The sequence below is a fragment of the Cavia porcellus genome, unplaced genomic scaffold (assembly GCF_034190915.1).
Source record: "Cavia porcellus strain 051 isolate PalLab524CR breed Dunkin Hartley unplaced genomic scaffold, mCavPor4.1 scaffold_11, whole genome shotgun sequence".
Classification (NCBI taxonomy): Eukaryota; Metazoa; Chordata; class Mammalia; order Rodentia; family Caviidae; genus Cavia; species Cavia porcellus.
Window position 1 is genome coordinate 13,224,578 of NW_026947494.1, and position 25,179 is coordinate 13,249,756.

Here is a 25,179-nt window from a genome sequence, read left to right on the forward strand (position 1 = left end):
AACCCAAATTCTTAAAGTCCTTAGGAGGCATAACTTTCCTTCATAAACCCTATCAGTTAATGTGTTTGTCTGCATCAAATTACAACTAAAATTTGGCATCAAACTTTCTCTCACATCCCACAGGTCAGGCATTTGGGTGCCTTTGCTGAGTGAACACACAGCCAGGGCAAGAGGACTATCTCATCTGAGTGGGATCAGGACTCTTCACAGCTGATAGCAGGATTTGGTTCTTGGTCAAGCAGACCTCTTCCTAGGAGGAAGAGGACCTCTTTCTTACAGTCAAGCAGTAAGATGGCCTAAGATGCAACTGGTTTTCCCCATGAGCAGAGCCACCTTATCTCTTATGATTAGTGTGTTCTAATGTAGGTCAGCCCTGCTTAACAGGAAAGGGATTACAAAAAGACATAAAAATACTAGAAGGTGGAGTGAGTCAGTCTTTAGGGATCACTTTGAGAGACTGGCTACCACTACTATTTGTTGTTTATCCCTGATTTCCCAGTCAGGACCGGGAGCCCTGCACTGGAAGGAACTTTCAATCTTGGGTCTGCATCTAGAGTGTAAATTCCACGAGGGCAGGTGCTCTTCCCCCTGTATTCCACAATGCAAGAACAGTGCTGGCACACACAGCATTCATTTTTGCTAAAAGAATAATTGTGCAGTGCACAAATCCAGTGGTGGGTTTTATTTCAGAAAACTTGGCTTAGATTGTCAAAACCTTTTGCAGTAGCTGGGCTCTCCAGACACTCACTCTTAAAAATGGGACAAGCATTGGTCTTCAACTGGAATAAGAAAAGCAACACATTTGTCAAGCTTCCCTACAAAGTAAATCAGAACGGGCAGCTAAAAAAAGTAAAGAACTGGTTTTGCTTTTCCTCGTGCTTTATCATTTCTGTGTGATTGTTCCAGCACCAGTTCTTCAGGCAATGCTTTCCTCCCTGCCTCCTCCACTTTGTTTTCATGATCCCCCCGGGAATTTCAGTATTTTGAACGTTCTGTTTTTCAAGGCCCCATTGTTGTCTCCGTTGTATTATTTTTCCAATTAACTGGAAAGAGAATAGGCTTTGGGACCAGGCTTGTTTTAACCCCTCACTAGCTATGTGATCTTAATTTACTGTTTTTCACCACAGTGCTCTTAATTCCACTGACTAGAGATGGAGCCGGGACCTTGGCCCCCAATGTTTAAGGGATAATTAGGCAGGGAAAGGTTGTACCCTCATGAATGGAATGAATTATCTCTGAAGAGACAGGATCAGTTTTCTCACGAATGGATTAGGGCTCTCAAGAGTAAATTAGATCTTTAGGGACTGGATTAGTTAACATAATGATTTGTTTACAAGCTGTTGCCCCTCCCCACATTGTGACCCCTCTTCCACGCACACCCACTTTCACATCCACCTTCCCTCCATGCAGGGAGCAGAATATGGGCCTCATCACAAGCCATGGCAGACGTTTTATCATTTTTTGTATGCCCTGTTGCTGGAGTTCCAGAACTGGGAGTTAAATAAATGTTTTTGATTTATAAATTGCCTCGTCTCAGGGGTTCTGCTATAGCAACAGAATGGATTAAGATGCTACTTAATTGTAGAGTCATGAGGATAAACAGGATCCTAGTAACTTGAGATTCTTCTATGTCTTAATCCAAGGATTAGCGTATTTTTCCTGTTAAGGGCCAGGAATACGAGGTTGCAGGCCTACTGCCTCTATTCCAACTATTCAGCACTGATATAAAAGTGATCACAGATTACACATAAATGAATGAATATGGCTGTGTTCTAAGTAAACGAAGAATTCTGAAATTTTATTTTCCTCCCTGGTTATTTGGGGAGGTGGGATACTGGGGATCAAACTAACAACCTCGTGCTTGCAAGACCAGGACTTATGCCACTGAGCTAAATCCCCAGCCCTTGAAATTTTATTTTCATATCAATTGCATGTCACAAAATAATCTCCAGGGTTTTTCCATCAACTATTTAAGAATGTGAAAATCATTCTTAGCTTGTATCCCATATAGAAATAGACTAGAGTTGGGCCATCATTTGCCTAACTCAGCTTCAAGATATTTCATTTTTGCAACAAACTACAAGGTCAGCACTATTTACCTTTGTCTTTTAAATGAAAGAAACAGATACAAAGATAGTAGCTGACCTTCCTGGAGCCCAGGGTCAGTAAGTTTCAGCATTATTAAACATGACTAGTCCAGAAGCTTACACAGGGTCCAGAGCCAATTTAAGTCACAGACATTTTTTCTATATCTTCCACCTGTTTATTCCACAGACTCTGCCTTTCAAGGCCAATATAGTACTGCACCAGTAAGAGAACTTTATAGCATTTTCTTGTAAGCAGGTACTTGTTGGTTGCCTTTAATATTTAAAATAATAGCTTAGTTGGAAGGCAGGAAAAAACAGTGCATTGTTTTATGTAACCTTTTTACCCCAGAAATTGCTTTAGATACTTTCTCTCATTCATTCTCAAAGCACCCCTGTGTGAGGGTATGAATTAAACTCCTTATTTCACACTTAGGGAAACCTGCCATGGCTGTCACATGACTCTAACTTAGGTCTTAAGGTCATGACATCATCACCATCACCAGAACCGTATTTCCACATTTCTTGCTATCAATGCTGCAATGGAAATAGAACAATAATACATAAAAATCAGTTGAGGTATTCTAAGGGCAATTTCTACAAACTGTTACCACAATAATCTTGTCTTACAAATAACATCAATGGAGCGGTGTAAAAAAATGCACTAAGGAATAAATAAATAAGGAATAAACAGAAAATGAAAACACTATCATTTATTCTTAAAGAAATGTGGATCTCTTTCTGGCTAACATCAGTTTTAGCCTATCATTTGCCATGTTTTAAAAGACAGCTGCATACCTTAAAAAAGAACGAAGTGCCTACCTATATTGAGGATGTTTGCCAATTGTAAAAACCTCATGCAAGTTTCTGTTATAATATTCCACTAAGTGACTTGTAATATTCTACCATGTTTTTTAAAATCATTTTTGAAGACCTTTAAGTGACAGTATTCAAACTGGACGACCTTCCAACGTGAACTTCAACTTCTTTAGCACTACTTTACTGTTTCAGAGAAAAATACATGACTGTGTGTATCGCATGGACTGTTTTCAGGAAGTAAATAAACTGTGATCCTCATCTTCGGGAGTGCATTCCACTTCAATCTCACAAGGCCATTCTTTATCGCTGTTTTAGATATTTGAACACTGCTATTGATTTAATTTCTCGTGGTAAAGGTCCCCTATCATCCTGGATTGATCATAGGGTTTATTTGGTACTATATCAACACAGAAACAATGCCCTCACAAACACACACACACACACACACACACACACGATCTTCAACTCCCCCACATTCATCTGAATTAAAATTTTTAAGAAAACTACCATTATACTTTGAATTTGTAATCACAGATTCTTGTAGAAGTAACACCAAATGTGTACTTGTAATGCTGTCCTCCACAAACAGCTGGTACATGTCACCAGCTTTCTACCCTACCAACCTTCCACCCCAAGCCCATCTTAATTTGTAGCTTATAACAATTTATTGTAGATTTATTGTTCATACAAATACACATTATCAGCCCTTGAATTTATCTTTTGTAAACTTGTCTAGGAACATATAACATATTCTTTGATTATTTAAAGTTTTACTGCCTTCTCAATAAAGAAATTAAAATGATGTTTCAACTTTTTGACTGCATGACCAAGGATATTTTTTAAATGAAAAAACATACGTTTAAAGAAAAAAAGAATCCTCGTAATGACTATTTTATTAATATGTGATTGTATTTCCCCCCTCATGTTCAGAAACTCTTATTGAAAAGAATTCAGATATACCCTTCCAAAACCACAGTTTGGAGATTTTCTAACACAGATTTATGTTTATACCAAAATGGGCAAGATAATGAAGGCACGGGCTCCCTTAATATCAATAAACATCAAACAAGGTCACGAGGCACGAACGACACAGAAGTGGAGTCAGTCACAAGAAGGAAGTGTTGAAAGTCTTTAGTAACTTTCTTCCCTTTAACATTTGGCAAATTCAGTCTAGATCATTTAAAACCTCAGAAAGAAAAAATAAATAAGAGACGCTTCATTACAACATTAGTTACCATAGGTATTCTTCAGAAACGTAAGAAAGGGGCTGAAGGGAAAGGAGGGGAACACAGATTTCCTATATTCCTAGATTATCCTTCCTTTCTGAGGGTCCAGATGTCTGTGCATCTGCAGAAATGCCAGCTATACCTGAAGGTTTAAGAAATATTTTACAGTTGCTGACATGGTCCCTCAATACTACTAAAAGTTTATATCATAAAAGCAAGACTATCTCAGTTTCCGCTTTTTAGTCCTTTGTTAAAAACTGTAAGCCAAATTTGATTATTAAAAGACGATCTAAAAAAGTTTAAGGCAAAGGAAAGAAAATATATTCCAGCTTCCCATAAGAAACAGATTACATATTCAGACTTCAATTCCAAATAAATATTTTAAAGCCAGCTATCTTTCCTATCTATACAGGCTAAGAAAATGAGTTATCATTTCTTTATTGAGATGATGACATCATTCATAAAACATCGGTAACTAGTTTCACAATTTTAGGCGATATTTTCTATGACACAATATGAAACACGAACATGTAACTTTAGGTGTAAGTAAGCACAATAGATCTGCACTCGCGTCCCCATTACAGGCACAAAAACAAACAACGAACCAGCCGAATCTCTGGGTAATCATAACCTCCATCCATGTGATATGTTAACTACTTGCCTTCTCTGGGTTAGGACCACCTGACACAAGACTAGAGGAGGCAGAAAGTACACAACTTTCCAAGTATGTGTACATCTACAACTGCCTCAAGAATATGGAAATGTCCTAGCCTACCTGTAGCTCTTAAGTTTTAAAATTTTTCCTAGCAAATTAATTTTGATCATATTTTCCCAAGTCCTTCAATTAAAGATATTTTGATAACTTCTGTCTTTTTACATCTAAATTTATGAGTCTTAAAAAAATTATTTCCAAGTATTAGGAACAAGGGAGCTGATAGAGCATGTAAGCACAATTAACTGTTAATATTTTCAGTGAGTTATAATAAACTTTTGCATGCTTGAAAATTAATTATAATACTTGTAGAAGGATCTTAATAATTTGGTGTTTGGGGTTTTTTTTTCATTTTTGCTTCAAAAACAACTCCTATTTCTGACAATATGGTATATATGTATATGAAGTTCATTTCCATGCTTATTACATAAAAATAACTATCAGAAATATCAAACTATCAGTGTCAGCTGATGTATGTCCAATGAATTCACCGCAGAAGGGAAAATAAAACAAAGAAAATCTAAAATAATCATTAAAGCTTACAGTTCAAATTTTTCCCACTTTTTTTTTTTGTCTTTTTTTAAATTTTTGCTCGGTTGAAACTTTTTGGTGGTTTGTCTGTGCTCTGCTGCAAATCCATTCCCTGCTCAGTGGCCGCCAAGGAGGTTGGAAAGGAAGCCGGATGACTTCTTGCTTTGTGGTGCTTCCGCCTCCTGGTCTTGTGTAAGTCCCAACTCACTCTCAATCTGATCCAGCTCTGACTGGTCAAGCAGTTCAAAGTCGTCCCCTTCTTCAGTGTCTGTGTCCTCCCCTGGGCTGGGTGGGGCCGGAGCCAGGGCTTGCTGAGCCCCTTCTAGCTGGTCTTTGATGGCGGCCGTCACTGCAGCTGTGATGACCTCCCCAGCCAGGCTGCTCATCAAGTGAAGGGCTTGGTCACTGTTCAGAGGCAGAGTGAGCCCAGCTGCTGACGGCCTCTCTCTGCTCGGTATGTGGCCACTGTCCGACAGATCCTTTTTCCTCTTGAGCTCAGTGGGCAATCCAAGGCTTAATTCCTCTTCATCATTTGTTCCTGTACCATTTTCTACAGATGGAAAATCGGAGAGATCTCGAGAGAAAACTTCCTCACTGGGCCGGTCAAGATCTGTGAAAACATTAACACAAGTTCATCCTTAAGCATCCCCAACAAACTTGACTCTATTTCAAATCTGCCTTTGATCTGATCCTTCCAAGGAACCCTGGCATTCAGCTGAGCGATGGTGAATCATTTTAGACATGTACTGGACCTCTCCCCAGTCTGTGACACCGGCTCCCCACAAACACAAAGACCATGTGTCCCCTACATCTTTAGCTTTCCTCTGAAGCACAAACTGTATGCATGACTTAAAAACTCAACCTTCTCTAACGTGATCTTGAGGTTTTAACAAAGTTTAGGGATTTATCAGGAAAATCTCTTCCTGTAACATGGGAATCATCTTAAGGCAATGGGAATATGTCTGGTTATGAAATTTAAAAAAACTTCACTCGCAGGCATTTGTGGATCGTGGCTCATCCAGCAGTACACAGTTTACCCCGCCTCAGCGTTTCCATCCATGGAGATCTAGCAGAGTATTTGTAACCTATGTTTGTTTAAAGCCATCAAAAGAAGCTACTGGCCTTTGTATTCCTGTTCAGTCTAAGAGCTCACGGGAACATTTAGCTGTCTACAAATAGCACTGAAACCGAGCATGCCAAAATTCAGGGCATCGGAATGCAGAATCAGGCTGGGAGGCAGGCTGATTTTTATAGAACATCGTTTAGTACAACAGTTAACTCTTTGCAATGGTGATTTGAAAGTTTCAGCTCTAGTAAAGAAAGCCTTACATACAGGTTCCCTTTCATCTAAGATGGGATGCATAAGAACTATTTGTTGGTTTAGCATTTAGAATGTGAGTTCAGGTGGGGACATTGAAAGTCGACCGAGCAGGAATGAACTTCAGAGCTACTCGTTCACTGGCATGCAGGGAACGGGGAGGCCCCTGTAACGGTGTCACCTGTCCAAGGCCACACAGTTAGCTAGTGGTGAGACAAGGCTACACACTACTTGGGTCTCCAAACCCATCCTCTTTCAAACACTGTACAGCCTCCATCCTCCTTCCTTGTAGGAAGTCAGTAGAAAACATTCTCTTCCTTAGTAACCTCCTAGGTTCACTATACGGCTGGGACTATCCAAAATTATCCAGGAGGACCAGCAAAAGGTAAGTCAGTACACAAGCCTTGTCTCAATTTACACTACAGATGGTAAAGAATAATGTGCCCTACTTAAGTGGTACTTAACCCACTGTGAAAAACAAGGAAGCGTGCTTCACTCTGAAGACAAACATGACCAGATGGAGCGAGCTTTGCACTGGAAGAACCTGCCCTCGTCCTTTCATCTCTTGATGAAGACAAGGTCTGATTATATAAGATTAACTTTCTCCTCTTTCTCTTTTCCCATTATCGCCAGAAGCAACGCTTCCAGGCATTTCAGAAAGCAATTTTTTTTAATTTAAAATGTTCTATTTTCAAAATAAAGACAGATTTGGAGACGACTAACATTTTTTTCTCATAGTTTTTAAAAAGCAACAGTACTTGACACACCGTTAACACATCATAAAATTCACTCTTTTAGAGTGTACCCTCAAGCACGTCTTAGTACAGTCACGAAACTGTGCAACCATCACCACCGATCCCAGAACTTCTTCTGATGCCCAAAAGAAACTCATCCACGTTTCCAGCCCCTTTCTCCCTTGGCCCTTCGTCACCACTAAGCTACCTTTCTGAGTTCACACTTCCTTTTTCTGGACATTTCATACTAACAGAATTACATAACATGCAGGCGTTTAGGTTGAGCTTCTTTGGCTCGGCAGGATGTTTTTAAATTCTAGCCCTGCTATCGTAAGAATTAGTACTTCATTCATTTTTCCTGCCCAGTATCAATCCCACTGTATACCAAATCATTATTTATTTAGTGGTTGACACAAATGTTTTCACATGTACTCAGGAATAAAAATATGCGTTCATCTAGAAAGCCCGGCATAGGCATACCGTCGGAGGTGTCTGTCTGCGGGGTGCATCCTTCTGAAAGGTTGAAGGTCCCGTTATCTGTCCAAGATACTTCGGACACGTCTGTGTCAGACACCGATAACTCTTTGGCGGCAACCGTAAGGCTAATCTGCGGTAATAGAAATATGGTGGCACATTTTAAACGGCAGAGGACATTTCCCTGGAAAGTCTACACCTAAGGTCCCAGATGTCATAATAATAAAACCGATGACTATTTTCCTTTGAGGTTGTTCAGAGGACCGAATTGATTAGGAAAATCGCCCAGTTTTGCTCATATAAATAAATGTACAGTCAAACCACAGAAACAAATTGAGAACTAAAAAATACCTTAGGACAAAGAGCAGAAAAGTCTAATTCACTGTCATCTTTGTGACTTTTTTCTTTGTCTGCTTCTGTTGAGAAAAAAATTGGGAAGCTTTCAGTTTCCTGGCAAGCTCAGACCCGTGTACTTATTCTTTTATATATCCTTACCCACATTGCCCATGTCCTTCAGGGATGAGTGTGGTGGCCTGTAATACCAGCATTCTAGGAAGCTGAGACAGGAGGATCACCAAGTTCAACCCCAGCCTGGGCAACTTAGTGACTCAGTAAGACTCTGTCTCAAGATAAATAAATTTTAAAAAGGGCCAGGGACACAGCTTGGTGCAAAGACCAAGCTGGATTCAATCACCAGTATAAAAATATTTGCATATAAGAACCCTTACGTATTTGTAAGACATTTGGTTTCCAAAGGTGATGGCTCCTGTCAGGGGTTCCTGCAGGCGGCAGCAGCGCAGCCCTAGGAACCTCTTAGCCATGCAAACTCTCAGGTCCACACCTGACCTGCCTCAGAGATGGGGTGGGGTGCCCACAGCTCGCTCCCTTTTAAGTCCTCCAGGTGATTCTGATGCATGCTATAGACTGAAAACACATGAGGTCACCCGAAATGTCAAAATGATCACGCTTTCTTCCTCTGGTGACTAGAGCCCTGCTCACATGGCTCCCACAGGCAGCCTTGCCTTGGGCATTTTTATCTGCAATACGGTGAACCAGCCAAAAACTAAGAAACTCATACATGGCAGAGTACACAGGTGGCAAAGCCTTCCTCCCTTAAAACTTGGGCTTTAAAAATCAATTTATATAACTATGCTGAGAAAAGAGTAAAAGCTTAAAAAGGAAAACATCACATATGTTAGGGAGTGGGGGTGACTTCTATGATAATATTTAGTAAGATGCTAAAAGCACCCTAGAATTACTAACAGCCACCTGTAGTAAGGACCTGGGTTGGGTCTGCAGGTGTGCAAGGTGGAGGCGACAGCAGAATGGCTCTGACACCTCCGCCCTCGTTGCAGGTGCCCCCTTCCTGCCCAACACCACGTGGCTCAGGCTCGGGCTGTGTTCAGAGCGCAAGCGTGGTGACCGTTTAAGGGCTGTCTGTGCTGCAATGTCTATTCACCTTTAATGTATCTCATGTTTTTCATCTCCCTTCAAGACCAAGGACACCAGCTGGGTGTAGTAGTGCACATTCTTTAATTCCAGCACACTGGGAGGCGGAGGTGGGAGAATCACAAGTTCGAACCCCGCCTGGGCCATCTAACAATTTAGGAAGAAACTGTCTCAATCCATCAATCGGTCAGTCAATAATAGAGCTAAGAATAAAGCTCAGTGCAAAGGCCCTGTGTTCAATCCCCAGTACTTCAGCCACCACCAAAAGTGAGAGAGAGAGACACAGACAGACAGACAGTCTGAGGTAAGGAAAAGTAACTCAAGTCATTTTCAGGATTCACATCATCTTGCAGCCAGCTCCCACAACATCCAGTTACAGGCTCCAGAGCCAAGGCCTAGACCTTTCAGGTCCTCAATCTCACAGCCTCCCACCGTCGCCCCAGCAGGAACAATGCCCCAGGGTGGGAACTGAGCTGGCCTCACGGCAGAGGAGGAGTCCTGAGGAGCCGGCAGACCAGACACAGCCGTGCGGACCTTCGACTTTGCCTCTGATGCCCTGGGTCTCTGTCACATCCTGAGCCCCCTTACCGGTGCCTCCCAGCCCGGCCGTGCTGACCCATCCCCTTTCCTGCCTTTGCCACTGCTGACCCTGGTGGGCTTTCTGGGGTGGGCAGCCGGGCTGGTCCACCGGGACACCCAGAGCAGGCCTTTGCCCTTGGCAGCCACCTCACAACAGATTTCTCATCTCAAGCACGGACTCTTAAGATGCAAACTTTACTCACCAGATCTCTCACGCTTCTTTTGATTAATATATTCTCCGATTCCGAAGTCTAGTTTCAACAGAACGGACTTGATTTTGCTGTATATCTTTTGTCCGATATCATTACATTTAAACAGTGGACATAAAAATGCAAACAGCACTGAAACACAAGAAGGAAGAAGCACAGGTAACGCACCTCTCCTCGTTCACTATTTCACAAAACACTAAACTTCCTTTCCTGAAAAACAGAAGTTGCTTTTTTTGTTAAGGAAAATGCCTCTTCGAAATAAGTTCCTAATTTCTATTCTTCTCTTGTAATGAGAACATGTTTTAGTGCATACCACACGCATGTACATACACACACACACACACACACACACACACACACACACACTATGGTCACAGTCACTATTTTCAGACTTGTAACTAGATCACCCTTCTCCCCTTTCACCCTGAAAACTTCCAGGAAGTGTATCTGTTTGCCAGACAACTGTCCTGGGCTAGACCCTCAGACTGCTTATTGCGTGGGGATAACCCGCGCAATGACTGAGGGGAACCCGCTTTAATCTCTCAGTCTGCTGTCAGTGACACTGGGTAATACAGTGCTTGATGCTGGTCTGCTACCTGACATACATTCAAACCATCTGAAAAGGACGTTCCTCGTATCTCTCCTCCCCTGCACTCTTCTTCTTTACCTCCTAAATAATGCTGCTCAAGAGGCTGAAGCTTTAGGTGAGTTCTGTCTGGGACACTTGATCTGAGCGCCACCAGGGCCATTTGTGCTATGTGTTAGGAATACAATCACCATGCAGGATTCATGGTATTTCCGTGTTTATGTCCTGGTTGTTGTTAGGGGATGTTGCCTATTGCCTTTTAAGGCAGGAGTTATAAAATGTAAGTATCTTTAGCATCTTTATGTAAATGAGTCAGTTGAGGCTGCCTGCCTCATCAAAAAGGCTGCAGCATCAGATTTTCTGTTTCTCAGAAAAGCAGAAAACCCATACTTTATAATGGCATTTTTTAAAGTTATAGTTGATTTACAAAAAACTGCACACAACATGCATAATATGATAAATTTGACATATGCATTTAAGCAAAAAACCATCACCAGGGGCAAGATATCTACAAGCCACACACACAGACATATACAAACTCTCCTCTCCTCTCCTCTCTCTCTCCATGTTTTTGTTTTTTTTTTGTTGTTGTTGTTGTTTTTGAGACAGGGTCTCACTGTGCAGTTCAGGCTGGCCTTGAGCTCACTTTGTAGGCTAGGTTGGTCTCCAACTCTTAACAATCCTCCTGCCTTAGCCTCCCGAGTGCTGGGATTACAGGCGTGAGCCACCACGCCCGGCTCTCTCTCCATGTTTTTGCTAATCTTTTCCTTCTGGATCCTGGCTCTCCCTACCTCCATCCAGGTCAGCCGCAGGCAACCACTGATGTGCTTGGTCATTAAACAGCATTTTGACTTTTCTAAAACCTCTGTATGTGGCTTCTTCCACTCAGCCTTTGATTTGAGATTTAGACTAGTGTTGCATGGGTCAATGTTTAGTGCTCAGTAATAATCCATTATATGGACATACCACACTTCATTTATCCATTCATCTGCTGATGGCATATGGACTATGTTACACTTCATGCTATTATAAATACCTCAGGGCTGGGAATTTAGTTCTGCAGCACAAGGGCCTGCTTGGCAAGCAAAAGGTCCTGAGTTCGATCCCCAGTTCCAAAAAAAATACTATAAATAACTGAGCAATGAACATCTGTGTCTAAGTCTCTGGAGATGGACGTTTCTCCGTCTCTTGGGTAGCTACTCAGCTGTGGGATGGCCAGGTCACACAGCAGAAGCTGTCTCCTCACAAACACTGGGTGAGAATTCCACTTGCTCCGTACTCTTCCTAATCCTGCCTATGGTCAGTGGTGTAATTTGAGCTCTTCTGGCAGAAGTACATACCAGGATATCTCCTCACTGGAGTTCTACCTATTTAGTACAGAAGATGCAAAGAGGCAAAAGCACTGGTATATTTGTGGGTGGGGCATGCAGCTTATTTACAGTTTTACTGACATAATAAAGTAAAAGATTCACTTTCAATCTGCCTTTTGCATATCTTCCTAACATATATCTAGAAAAAAAGAGAAACTTTACATGGCAAGAGATTGAGGAATAATCAACTTATCACGAAGAACTCAAGCCTCCCCTTCCACTACAGAAAGTCTGTTGGCCACAAAATGATGAGTTTGCGTCACAGAAATCGCCACAGGCTCTGCTATACTTACACAGCAGGTAGCTGAGTATAATCCCAGGGATGTAACTTCCCAAGATCGTAAAAAACGTGCAGACGCTGCAGACCAGGAGGCAAAACTGCAAGAAACGTAAACAGAACAGGACAATTACATGCCACAGAAAGACATTCAGAGCACCAAACACACACATCATCCTTTTACACCAGGCGTATTGGACAATGGCAAATGGCTCCAAATAGCAATCTTTCCTCACTTAGGGACATTCAGCAGGCCTAAGTTCACTTTAATACTGCGAAACAATCATTTTGGAGGCAGAGGGGCTAATTTCTGTGACTGAAAATAAGGACTCCCATTAGTGGCTGAATTACGGCCACATGCAAGAGATCCGAAGTGGAAAGTAGCTTCCCCGAAACCCTGTCCTGGTGTCATTTAATGAAAGCGATGCTGCTTGATACAGTCAAATCTGAAATGTCAAACTGCTGCTGGAAGGCTATAGAAATGTACTAAGCAACCCGTGTTAGAGAAATTAGAGGCATCTATACAAACCTAGTGTTATTTGCACAGCAGTAAACTTCTGCGATCAATCTATGGCCATTACAATCCTCCTTTCTAATGATTTTCACTTTTCTTGACTGCCTATTAACCAACTGCAAATGAAGTGAAACTCTTACGGTGAAATTTTATTATTTCCATTTTCTCTGCTTATCATAACGACAAAATCTTGGTAGTTTTAAGAAATTTTAAAACAAGCTACAGAAAATTGTCTTGCTACCCATTAGAAACATCAAGACAGAAGAACGCTCCCCTTAAATTCTTCACTTAATTTCACACTTCAGTCTACATCTTTGTTTTTGTCTTCATACCGAGGTACTAGGGTATGCCGATAAGCAAGGAAAATTCACTCAGGGACTTCCAAAAAGCTCCATGAAGAAGGGACACATACCTCTCACAATACCTGATTAAGGGAAAGGGCAAGGGGTCTAAATTCCAGGTTAACTTCATTCTTTGGCATGGGTTAATAGATTAACTAATGAAGCAAAATAGATGAATTTGTAGAGCAAAATTAAGAGCTACTTGTGAGATACCAAATGCCCTTGGAAGAAAATGGAACTCTAGAAATGAGACAGACGACATAAAGCTATACAGATGCAAAAAATAACAGCCAGTGATGGCTGACAATGTCTAGAACTAAGTCTTGGGAAAGGATTTTTATAAACCCCTAGATTTTGAAGCAACCTTACCCTCAGCTAACGGACTCAGATGCACTGAGGCAACCCAGTGTGGAAATGTGAAGTTTATGACCTTTCAAAAATACCTTTAACCACTTCAGTAAAACAGATCCTGCCTGCTGCTATGGTTTAGACCTAAGATGTCCTCCAAGAGTCTCACTCGGAGATGGATGCTGCTCAGTTGGGGTGGCTCTCTGGGGGGTGTGACCTGGAAGGGTGTGTTTTGGTCCCCAGCTCCTCCCTTCTCTCTCTGCTCCCTGGCGGCCATGCTATGAGCCATGCCAGGCCCCTTTACCATGCTGTTTCTGTATTGGACTCAGCCATCTATGGACGGAACCCACTAAACCATGAGCCAAAATAAACCTCTTCTCCTTTAGGTGGTGAGTTCTGGGTATTTTATCCCAGCTATAGGAAAGCTAATTAATTTACCTGCCATATGAAGATCTACTGTAAAACCTATCTCCAGTGATTTATTGTTAAAAAAAAAAAAACAGAACACAAGGCTACTTCAATATGCTCAGAATATTTCCAGGCACAGTTCTGTTATCTGACACTAATGAAGCCATGAAGTTGTCCATGTGCAGCACGTGGACAGGACTCTAGTGCTGCATTTCCAGCCTCCCAAGCTGAGAGGTCATCCCACCTGTGAAGTGGCCCTAGGCCCGAGAGATGGAGCAGAGCACAGCTGGAATGAGTCACGCAGGCAGCAGTGACATCCTCTCCTGAGCCCCAATCTGTCCTGCTGGAGGGTGGAAAGTGCCCAGAGCAGTCAGTGAGCCGGGCCAGGCCACCGTGAACAGCAGCCGAGGTCTGTGGATGCTTTAGTACCTCACACAGTCGCCCAGGCTGCCGGCCACAGTCAGAGCTGCCCGAGTCTGTGCAGTAACACAGCGTCCACTGCCCCAGGTAACTCCTGCCTTTGAAGACTCCTCCCCGGGGGGTTTCACCTTAACTGCGTACACTTCTACGTACACCAGCAGTACTAGTGTTTTGGTGAAAATTCTTCTTTCTTAAATCATACAAGAAGCCCCGCTTTTTAGATCAGCAGTCAGGCTCTGTGACCTCTGAACACAGCCCGCAGGACTGCATGTTTCCCTTTGACTTTTCAGAACCAGGCAAAATACATAAATGAAATTCTTTTTTTTTGGGGGGGGGTGGATTTTTTGAGACAAGGTCTTACTGTGTGGTGCAGGCTGGTCTCAAACTTGTGGTGATCCTCCTGCTGCAGCCTCCTCAGTGTCGGGCTTACAGGCACATACCAGCATGCCCAGCTTTGATTAACTATTAATAAGCCTCTTTGTTTTTTCCTCTTTGGCTTGGCTGTTAAGACTGAGCACCATTCATTCCAATTAATAGCCCAAATAAAGAGGTATAAAATATAAACCTAGGGCTGGGGATTTAGCTCAGCATCATAAGTGCTTGCCTTACAAGCACATGGTGGTGAGTTCGATCCCTGGTACCAGTTAAAAACAAAATAAAATAAAATGAAAAATAAACCTAATATAATTTCCAGGCATGAGGGTGAAGGTTCTCTGGTGTTGTCATATGCTAACATTTCTGAGCCCAGTTGTTAATGGCTTTTAGGACACGGGCACCTCATGCGTTCAGAGTCGGAGAACCTGAGAAGCCCATCAAAGAGGTCAGTTCATTTGTTCCCAAGTACATGGCACATGTGAAAACATCCTTCTTTCCAAGGAAACTTGCCTTCCCAGGACTTTGCTGTTTAAAAAGAGACATTTCTTGAAGAAATATACTGAAGTTCATCCAGGATTCTGCAATGCAATGGCTGAGTCTGGGTCTTTCATCCGGTTTGGAATTGATAACTTCCCAGCTGCAGAGAGAAACAGAAGGCAATGTAACTGGACTTGGCCTGAGTCACCCATACTCCCGGCTTCAGCAAACGCACACTTAGCAATCATCTTCTGAGGGTGTCGCTCCCTGAAAAGCCCTGTAAATCCCTGTGAACACAGAGGTGCATTTTCAGACTTCTGCCCCAGGGAGCTCGCAGCGGAGAAGCAGCAACACACGGCACAATCAACCATCGGATCACTGCGAAGGGAACCCAGTGTGGGCGCAGCTGGGGCTCTGGGGTGTCTTCTCTGAAGGAGTCATTTGCCAGCTCAGATCTGGAGCAGACTTGCAGCTACCATCCGTGTTCCAGATAAAGCCAAGCACCACACGCGCAGAGGCCTCAGGATGGGGGCACTAGAAGTGCTACCCCATTGTGCCCCGAGGTGGACAAGGGGACCAGGAGAAGAAGCAAACAGCCTAGGGGACGGGGATGATCTAGCCTGCGGGAGGCTCACAGGACTCGCTAGAAACTCGTTAACCCTCAAGAACTACTAAAGAAACCTGGACACTGAGCGTCTCACTGCTATGACTGACGACACACCCACAATGGTCTTGTGTTTCCAACAGCTGCAGTGACCACTCCACTACAGGAAACGGTTAAACTCCATGGGATCATCATCTAGAACATGTGGAAAGTGACTCACAGGCCAGAACACTCGTGTGTCCCTGTCCCTATTTTGAAGGCGGTGCCAGGAACTATAGAGGTGGTGACACATGAGGGCAATGAAGCAGCTGTTAGCAGAAGACAAGGGCTGTCAGCAATCAACCGAACAAGCTGTGGCTGCAAGGGCATCGGGTTAGGGAACTAGAAGAGTCCACGGTTGTTTGCATAGAGCCCTGAAACAAATAAAGCAGCCTTGGTCTTTAGATGCTCGGCCACAATGAAATTGAGTGCATGCAGATTCTATTACTCTTTAACAGATTTTGATTAATAACACAATTTGTAAGTTATAATTCCTTTTCTTTTCAACTATAAATCTTAAGCCAAGCTTAATGACTGCAAAGCATTAAAACAAGAGGGAAAAATGCATTCCATTTTCCTTTCTCTCCCGCTCAGTAATGTCCTGCCAGAGGGTAACTCAACTGTCAGTGGTCCAGTTCCCACCAGGTGGACACCTGCCCACTGACTTCAGGCCTGTCACCAGAAGGGAACATCTGGAGATGCCACACACACCACGGACCACTCGGTGTATTTAGCCACTAACTCTACCTCTTCTTGAGTCCAAAGTGCCTATTTCCATGGTGATCAAATCCTGTACCCAGTTCATATACCCAGGCACAATTCCAGACCTATGAAGAAAACACTAAGAAGCCGCTGTGACAAATACCAACATTTTTGCCCAGTGGGAAAAAGTTTTCACAAGAGAACCAAAGCTGCATGGCCAAGGAAAGGTAAGGTTATGAAACTGTGGTCTCTTTTCTCAGTAAACACAGACACATGACACACCATGGCACAGCCAGGCAAGGCTCCTGCTTGGTTTCGTGGGACCGGGGGCGGGGGGTAACAGGGACACAGATTTTCATTTCTGCTGTCTGTTTTGTATAACAGCTAAGATTCTGAGCAGCAGTTTGGGCGACAGAATTGTAACAAAAATCAAAACCTTAAAATGACTTGAATGTCAAATTTTAATGATGGAAGAATTAACGAACATTTAGCGTATTGTTATATATTTACAACATACTGCCATTAAGAAAGCGAACAGGGGCCTGGTAGTGCGCATACCCGTGTCAGACTCTGGGAGGCTGAAGCAGGAGGATCACAAGTTCATCAACTTGCCTGTTCTAGCAATTCAGCAAGGTAGTAAGGCCCTGTCTCAGTAAATAAAAAAGGTTGGGGGTGTAGCTCAGTGTAAAGACCCTGGGTTCAGTCCAGTATAAAAAAGAAAAAAATAGGGTATGCTCTGATCAAGCAATGAGAAAACGCAAGTAAAAATATGAATGAATTCAAACCTCATGTTTGTATATCCACCTTTGCAATCACGTTAATAAAGAAAAACTACCCAAGAAATATGTGCGTGACAATTTTATTTATGTAAAGCTTAGAATCACAGTAGGCGGGACAGGTTATTTAAGCACTAGTGCGATTAAAACAAACCTCAAGAGTGGCTTCGGGGTGGAGATTACGCAGCCACTGTTAATTTGGGCAGCGATTACACAGCACCACCTTACTGCTCTCGAGGCTGCCCACATGTGTATGTGTGCATAACGCATGTGCCATTTTATGCAAAAATGTTTTGTCTTCCAAGCGTTTAACCAAGCTTTGCAGTTCATGAATAAACACTCACAGGAGTGGACCCTGCCTCCCATTCCACCATCCAGCACTAAGTTGCCCTCAAACCCTCATCAAAGTAGCTCCACCCCACAGCAGCCCCTGTGTCGCCGTCCAGCAAGTCCCTTCCAGGTGCCATGTCCCTGACTGCAGCCTAGGGACGACCACCCTAGAGCTGGACATCACTTGCTGAGACCCATGAGGACAGCCAGGAAAGGCACAAAGATGCGTTCCCCAGGGACCCTTCCTGCTTTGGGCCCTAAAAAGCCAGTGGCTTAGCACAGGGGGACTGGACGGGGTGCACCCACCAGCCATCACTGCCCTGCACCGGAAGGAAGCCCCAGGAAGCTCAGTCCCTCCTCCAGCTGGGCACAGCTGAGCTGCGCTTCGCACTGTCCACCCCCGTGTGAAGGCAGACGTTTCCTTCACACATGTCCAAGTACAAACGTTACCAGCTCTCCCCAGTTCATTTATATGTGAGGTAAAAAAAAAAAAAAAAAAAGCATGAAAAATCATATTTATTTTACCAATATTTTATCAGTGCACTAGGTATCACACTATCACTGAGCTATGCCTCCAGCCCTGGAAAATCATTTTCTAATTTTAAAGAGGAAAAAAATTAAAACAATGATACAGAATTTCAAAGAAGATAATGAGATTAACAGTGGTTCACATATTGCATATTGTTATCTTCAAAGTAGTTGCTGAGATTACAAGATATAGGCATGAAAAACTGATCAAATAACATAAGCACAAACCATTCTTTTCAACGAACTAATAGAAATTAGTATCATTATCTTAGCTATCTTGTATGCTTGTTTGTTTTATCTTCCCTTCCTTCTTTTCTCCTTTCCCGCATCCCAGCTTTTCTTTTCTTTTAAGCAGTTCTGAAAAAGCATTTCTTAAAACAAATGGTACATATTACAACTTTGTTCTAATGCTACCTTTAGGATAAAGTCTCAGAGACAATATCACATTTGTATACATATTCTGTATTACTCTGTAAGGAAATTTCCTGAACCTGGAAAGGTGGTAAATAATCGGTTACCACTGTAGGGATAATGTCAAGCAGAGACCTCATATAATGTAAGGCGCTTCACACAGATCTCAGTGAAATAAATAAAAATTCCCTTTTGCATTTAAAGGTCGTATGTTTTTTCCATTGTAGACATCATCTACCCATTAACTTATTCATTCATTCAATAAATATGTATCAAGGCCCCCTCTGCATCTTGCATTATGCTAAATGTGTCAAACGTTATTTAGAAGCCTAAAATACCTGCCAAACTTTTATCACTGACACTACTACTTGCTGGGAAGAATGAGGGACTATCCAACTGTGACTACTGTCCACAGCTGTAGGACAGCAGTTACCTTACATTTCTTCACTCTGAGAAAGTCTCAAGGGACTTGGAACAATAAACTCCAATTACTCTGGAATTACTTTGGAACAACAAAATCTCATGGTTACATTTACATTAACATAACAAATAATTCTCATTGGTATTTGAATTATTATGATCCCAAACAGAAATGAGAAATTCACTGCACACAACTTAACATGTTATCTAACCAAATGGGTTTTGGCAAGACTAATAAATGTTGGAGGTAAAAATCAACCTTCAAACAATACTGGATAAAACTGAATGGAAACATATGTTTTCCAAAAGAAAATCTGAATTCAAAGATGGAGAGTTGTCACTGTACACTTGAAATAAGAGATGGACCCAAAAGAATTGTTCCCTGGCAGTTTAAGAATTGTTTGAAATTGTCCAGAGATTGTTTCTGAATACCATGGGAACACATTTCTGCAATTTCTCATCAACTTACATCAACACTACTCAGTCTGATGACAGAGTTATAGAATTGGATGAGATGGAACATTTAATGTCAACTTTTCAAAACCCTTATTTAATAGATGAGAAACACTGAAACCGCCCAAGTTTTCTCAGTTTGGGGCAGAGTCAAGACCCAAGACCAAGACTCCGATTTCCAACACACTCCTACTCACAGAACAGAACCCATGTGAACATGCACGTCTTCCTCATCATCCGATGGCTGACTCACGGGTTCCTCTGGTAAGACCATGCTGTAGTTAGAATGAGTAGAAATGCATCGCCCTTCTCCTGCTCCCTCCTACAATGAGTGAGATGAGTGTGACGGCCAACATCACACAGCACGATGCGGGACCAGCCCTTTCCAGGAAATCCGAGCACTGAGTGCAGAATCCAAACACTCAGTGGAAACTAAGACCCAGGCTCAGAGCTGGTGGACGTTTCACCTGCAGGTGACGTCGCACACGTGCAGAGGGTCTCCACAGTGAAACTCTGGGTTTTCCTAGAGAGCCTTGTTTGGGAAACACACAGCTAGAGAAAGATGTTTCTCTCTGCACCTGGGCAGTTATCAATTCCAAATTGGATGAAAGACTCAGACTCAGCCACTGGATTGCAGAATCCTGGATGAACTTCAGTGTATTTCTTCAAGACATGTCTCTTTTTAAACAGCAGAGTCTCAAGAAGACAGTTTCCTTAGAGAAGAGGATGTTTTCAAATGTGCCATGTACTTGGGAACAAATGAACTGATCTCTTTGATAGGTTGTCAGGTTCTCCAGCTCTGAATACATGAGGTGCCCGTGCCCTAAAAACCGTTGTCAGCTGGGCTTGGAATGTTTACCGCAGTTTGTGGAGGTTTCAGTCTATCATTAGCTAACTCCAAGGCAGTGCAGTACACAGCACAGGGGCAACAGTTCAAGGCAGCAGTAAACAGCAAAATCGACAAGAGCAAAACGGGAAGACAAGCCTCCTTCCTCCAGTTATACTGTATCCAGTCTACTGGGATTAGAGCAGTGCCAATCCAATCTGGGGACTGACCCAATAATCACCCACCATTAATCCCAGCACTGCACATTCTAGATTCATCTACCTGTGTAAAAGTCCTACAACCACATGAAGATTTTGGGGATATCTAGACACAAACCACAACAGGCATCTTGTGCAAAGAATGAAAGAATCAAAAGCATTGTGTTAAAATGATGACACCCATGTTTACAGCAGCACAGTTCTTAATAGCCAAATCTTAGAAGAAGTCTACACACCCATCAACAGATGAATGGATAAAGAAAACGTGTTTAATTTCTTTATATGCCATGAAGTACTGCTTTGCAATAAAGAAGGGTGAGTTTGCATCATCTGTAGGAAACTGAATGCACATTAAGCTCATAACGTTAAGTGAAATAAATCAGGTACACACACTTAAGTATCACATGGTTTCTCTTATATAAGAAACCTAAAATATAAAAAATGAGCAAAATGAAAGATAACAGGGAGTAGGGACATAGATGTTCCACAAATGGAAAGAGGATAGAGATATGGAGGGCGGGGGAAGGAGATGAAAGAATTAACACGTGCTATGTACAGGAGGAATGCAACCATTGTGCAGCACAAACACGTACTAATAAAAGAAATATTCCTTAGCCTTCAAACAGTTTGAAATTCACAAAGTTCTTAACCAAACAGTACAAGTCTTCTCTATCTAAAGCTCTTCTAAGGTAGAAAAGATAGGTACCAAAGGCTTCATGATTAACGTTTCCTTCCCCTTTATTTTTAGAGAGCACAGTTAATTTCCAAGTTCAAAGTTAAAGTTCTCTACATCTTTTCTCCTGTCTCTCTCCCTCCCTCCTTCCTTCCTTTCTGTTTTCTCTTTTGCCTTTCTGGTCTTCAGATCTGCTGTCCACGCCAGCCCCAGGACAAAGAACAGTCTGGAGTCATCCCTTGGTGGCCACTGTCCTTGGTGAGGCCCTCCCGAGCAGTGCCTAGGGTGGTCAGAGGCCCAAGGCCTTGTGGTTATATCTTCCTTCTCAAGAAAACTGAGTCAGGTGTTTTTGACAGAGGTCACTGGACCTTCAAGATAAGCAATTATTTAACCAAAGAACCCTACACCAGGGTTCAGAGTCCATTTTCAGCAGCTGAAGAATTGATGGTTTCACCTCCAGTGAGTCTCTAAGGGAACAAAAAGAAGGAAAATAGTCCTCAGGGGCTGGGGACATGGCTCAGTGGTACAGCACTCGCCTGACATTAGAGCGATACCCCAAGTTCAATCCTTAACACCACACAATAAAACGTTATTAAAAGGTATTTTCTCTTTTCTTTTGGTATGTGTTTGCAGTGCATAATGTTTACGTTCTTTGTGTGGAGTTGGTACAGGTACACAATACATCTCAGGTCCTTTTTCATGCCCTTTCTCTCCAGTCCCTCTATCTCTTGGTCCCTTTCCCTTCTGAGAAAGATTGGTGGAAAAAGGAAATGTGGTATTTATACCACTGGAGCACAACTCTGCTACAGATTATCTTGAGGCACTCCTTCAGGCCATCGGGGAACCTCCTGCAGGTAGCCAGCCATGCCCCATGTACCTGCCACCATCAGGGAACCCTCTGTGTGGCTATGTGGGTCTGGAGATGCCCGCCCTGTGCCCCATCACCTCCCCAGGAACCGAGGTTAGACAAACCCAGGTGCCTGGACCACTCCCCATACCACTGACAGGCACCCAACATGGGAAGCACACAAGTGGCTTATCCAGAGGAACCCAGAAAAATGTCCAGATGAGGAGCAAAATGCAATCTCAGACTTCCAACCCACACAGAACAAGTCCAGGAGACATAGATACAAAAGAAATTGGAAGGCACACATTTGAAATTTCTGAAATGATAGCAACTGAAGTCAAGAAACACTTTCAGGAAGCTGCAAAAGGAATATGATCAGAAATAATATCTCAGGTAAAAGAAGAAATGACAACCATAATGAAAGATGCTGAGCATATTAAAGAAGACATAGATTTTTTAAAAAGAGGAGCGTAGGAAAATGATGGAAACCTTGAGTGAACAATATAGGAAAGAATCAGAATGCATGAAAAAGATTCAAAGAGATATCCAGGAAATTAAAAACTCCACTGAGAGTTGGCAAAACTGCTTGAACAAAACTGAAGATAGATTTTCAGAATCCTGAACACAGGATTTTAGCTAGTGATTGTATCTCTTAAAAATCACAAGGAACCACAAACTAACAATTTGACAGATGCATGACAATGCAAAGAAAAATAATCTAAGACTAACAGTTATCAGTGAAAAGGCAGGAATAAATACAAATGACATAACAAAAATATTCACAGAATAGTAGAAAACTTCCCAAGCATGAGGAAAGGACCTGACACACAGATTAGTGAGGCATATGGAACTTCAAAACAAATCTATACTCAGACATATAATAATCAAGATCCCTAAAATTCAGCACAAGAACAGAATATTAAAAGAAACCGATCACCTATAGAGGAAAACCCATCAGAATCATGGCAGGCTTCTCAATACAAATATCAAGTCAAGAAGAGTTTACAGTAAAGTATTTCAAGTGCTGAAAGAAAACAACTTCCAACCCAGCTGATGAACCCTGCAAAACTGTCTTTCAAAATCAATGGAGAAATAAGATACTTCCATGATAAAGAACAACTGAAGGAATTCATGACCACCAAACCAACCCTACAAAGAGTAATGAAGGACATTCTAGAGAGAGATAAAAAAAAGACCATGGTTCCAGGAACAGTGGCAGAGGGAGATCACCGAGCAGGGCAGACAATTTAGAGGACAGGAAAAGTAGGCAGCCAACGGTAAGAAAACGGCACGGCAGAGACTAGTAAGTGCTACTTCCATAATCATTAATGCAGATGCTCTCAGTTCACCAATAAAGAGAAACACAGGGGGAGTAGATCAGGAGACCTGATCCATCAACACGCTTTATTCAAGAAACACATTTAACTCAAAAGAAAATTCATAGACTAAATGTCAAAGGAAAGAAAACAGTACTCTATGTGACAGGGAGCCAGAAAAAAGCAGGGGCAGCCTGCTCATCAACTGCAGAATGGATAAGGAAGACACCGTATTTTTATACAACAGATAGCTGCTCGGCTGTAAAGATGGACAGTCTTGAGGCTCTTGTAGGTAAACGGCTGCAACTTGATCATGTCACGGGTTCAAACTCACACGGGTGAGCATTGTGTTGTCTCCCTAGTGTGAAACACTGAAGGCGTTAGTGGGATCCAATAGCTATTGTGAAAGTGAAAGGGGAGGAAACAGCTAAAAGGGATGAGGGAAAGGAAAGAAAGAAAGAAGGGAAACAATTATGTATGATACATAATTATACCACTAATCTCTGTTAGCCCAGCAAAAAGAACAGTTTTCTCATGCATATCTCATAGCCTGAACTACATTGAAAACAAAACTATGCAGCACATTAACCACTGTTAGTCCTCTGTGACTCTGTTTTGAAATTCTGTATCATCATTTTTATTCTTTTTGTTTTAAAATGTAAAAACACAAAGATTTTCTTGAGTCATTTGTAGCAAAAGGGATGCACCTTGAGGCTATAATGTTAAATAAGTCAGACACTCAAACTTAAACACTGCATGTTTTCTCTTACCTGAAAAACCCAAAATATAAAGAACAAAATAAAAGATGAAAGATTTGCCTTGAGTAGTTAGTTCAATGGCCACGTAAAGAGAATGCACTAGTTACAAAATGTGATGCACAGAAGTGGTCAGTAGGGGGCGGTGTAGGCCTAGGAACCGTGGCAGCATCCTTAGCTGACTGTCACTGTACAGGACAGGACATGTGCTGCTGCCTTTGAGCAGTAGGAAAAGTGATGCTGAAACAAATCCTGGCACAGGAGGAACCTCTCGGAACCACTCTCCTTCCCTTCCGGGTTTTTTAATAAATGCGTCTTGCACACACAGTAATCATCTGCATCACTGCTGGTTCCAGAAGTTTACAGATTACTAAGGTACGCTCCAGCCAGGAAGCGAACTTTGACACTGATCCCCAGATGGTTCCAAATGTCAGTGCACAAGGGCATGCACACTGTGGTACACAAAACTCAGCCTCTAAGATGGCATTTCATTGTACTTGGGGCTACTGGAGAAAAAGCAACCTGAGAACTAGGAGGAGGATTGGATGGGGCGGCAGAGCCTGTTAAATACAAGATCTGTTCATTACTGTTTGTGAACAAGGCACAACCTCTTGTAACACCAGCTCATCAGGAGGTTAAGGCAGGAGGAATACAAGTTCAAGGCCATCCAAGGCCAGTTTAGTAAGCCCTGTCTCAAAAGAAAAAGCACTGGGGATGTAACTCAGCAGCACAGCACTGAGTGGCATGTACAGGGCCACGGGTCTGCTCCACAGGACCAGCAGAAGCTGCACAGGGACAGAAACAGAGCTTCCAGGTTGGAAGGGCTGCATCTCCACGGCTGAGTTTCTTTTCCAAGAATAGTCCTGTGCTCATAAAGGCTGAAACCCTTTCACAGCGGAGCCAAGGTAAACAGGAAAGGAGAGGGAGGAAGGCTGGGGAGCAGGCAGAGGGGGAACACGAATGGGTTCTGCAGGTCTGGTGGGATCTGGGTGCAGCAGGCCCAGCATGGGAAGCACCCGGCTGCCTTGGG

General features: G+C 42.6%; 1 protein-coding gene across 2 annotated transcripts in view; it reads right to left on the bottom strand.

Moving 5' to 3' along the window:
- Window positions 1–3,778: 3,778 nt before the first annotated feature.
- Window positions 3,779–25,179, bottom strand: part of Retreg1 (reticulophagy regulator 1) — a 125,224-nt gene continuing 103,823 nt past the window's right edge. For both annotated transcript variants that reach the window (XM_023563754.2, XM_003466727.5), the window contains 6 exons: window positions 15,285–15,411; window positions 12,385–12,469; window positions 10,130–10,267; window positions 8,250–8,314; window positions 7,905–8,031; window positions 3,779–5,982 (listed from right to left, as the gene is read on the bottom strand). In XM_023563754.2, the coding sequence (XP_023419522.2) occupies window positions 5,489–5,982; window positions 7,905–8,031; window positions 8,250–8,314; window positions 10,130–10,267; window positions 12,385–12,469; window positions 15,285–15,411 (1,036 nt within the window). In that variant the 3' untranslated portion in view covers window positions 3,779–5,488. The remainder of the gene's footprint in view (window positions 5,983–7,904; window positions 8,032–8,249; window positions 8,315–10,129; window positions 10,268–12,384; window positions 12,470–15,284; window positions 15,412–25,179) is intronic.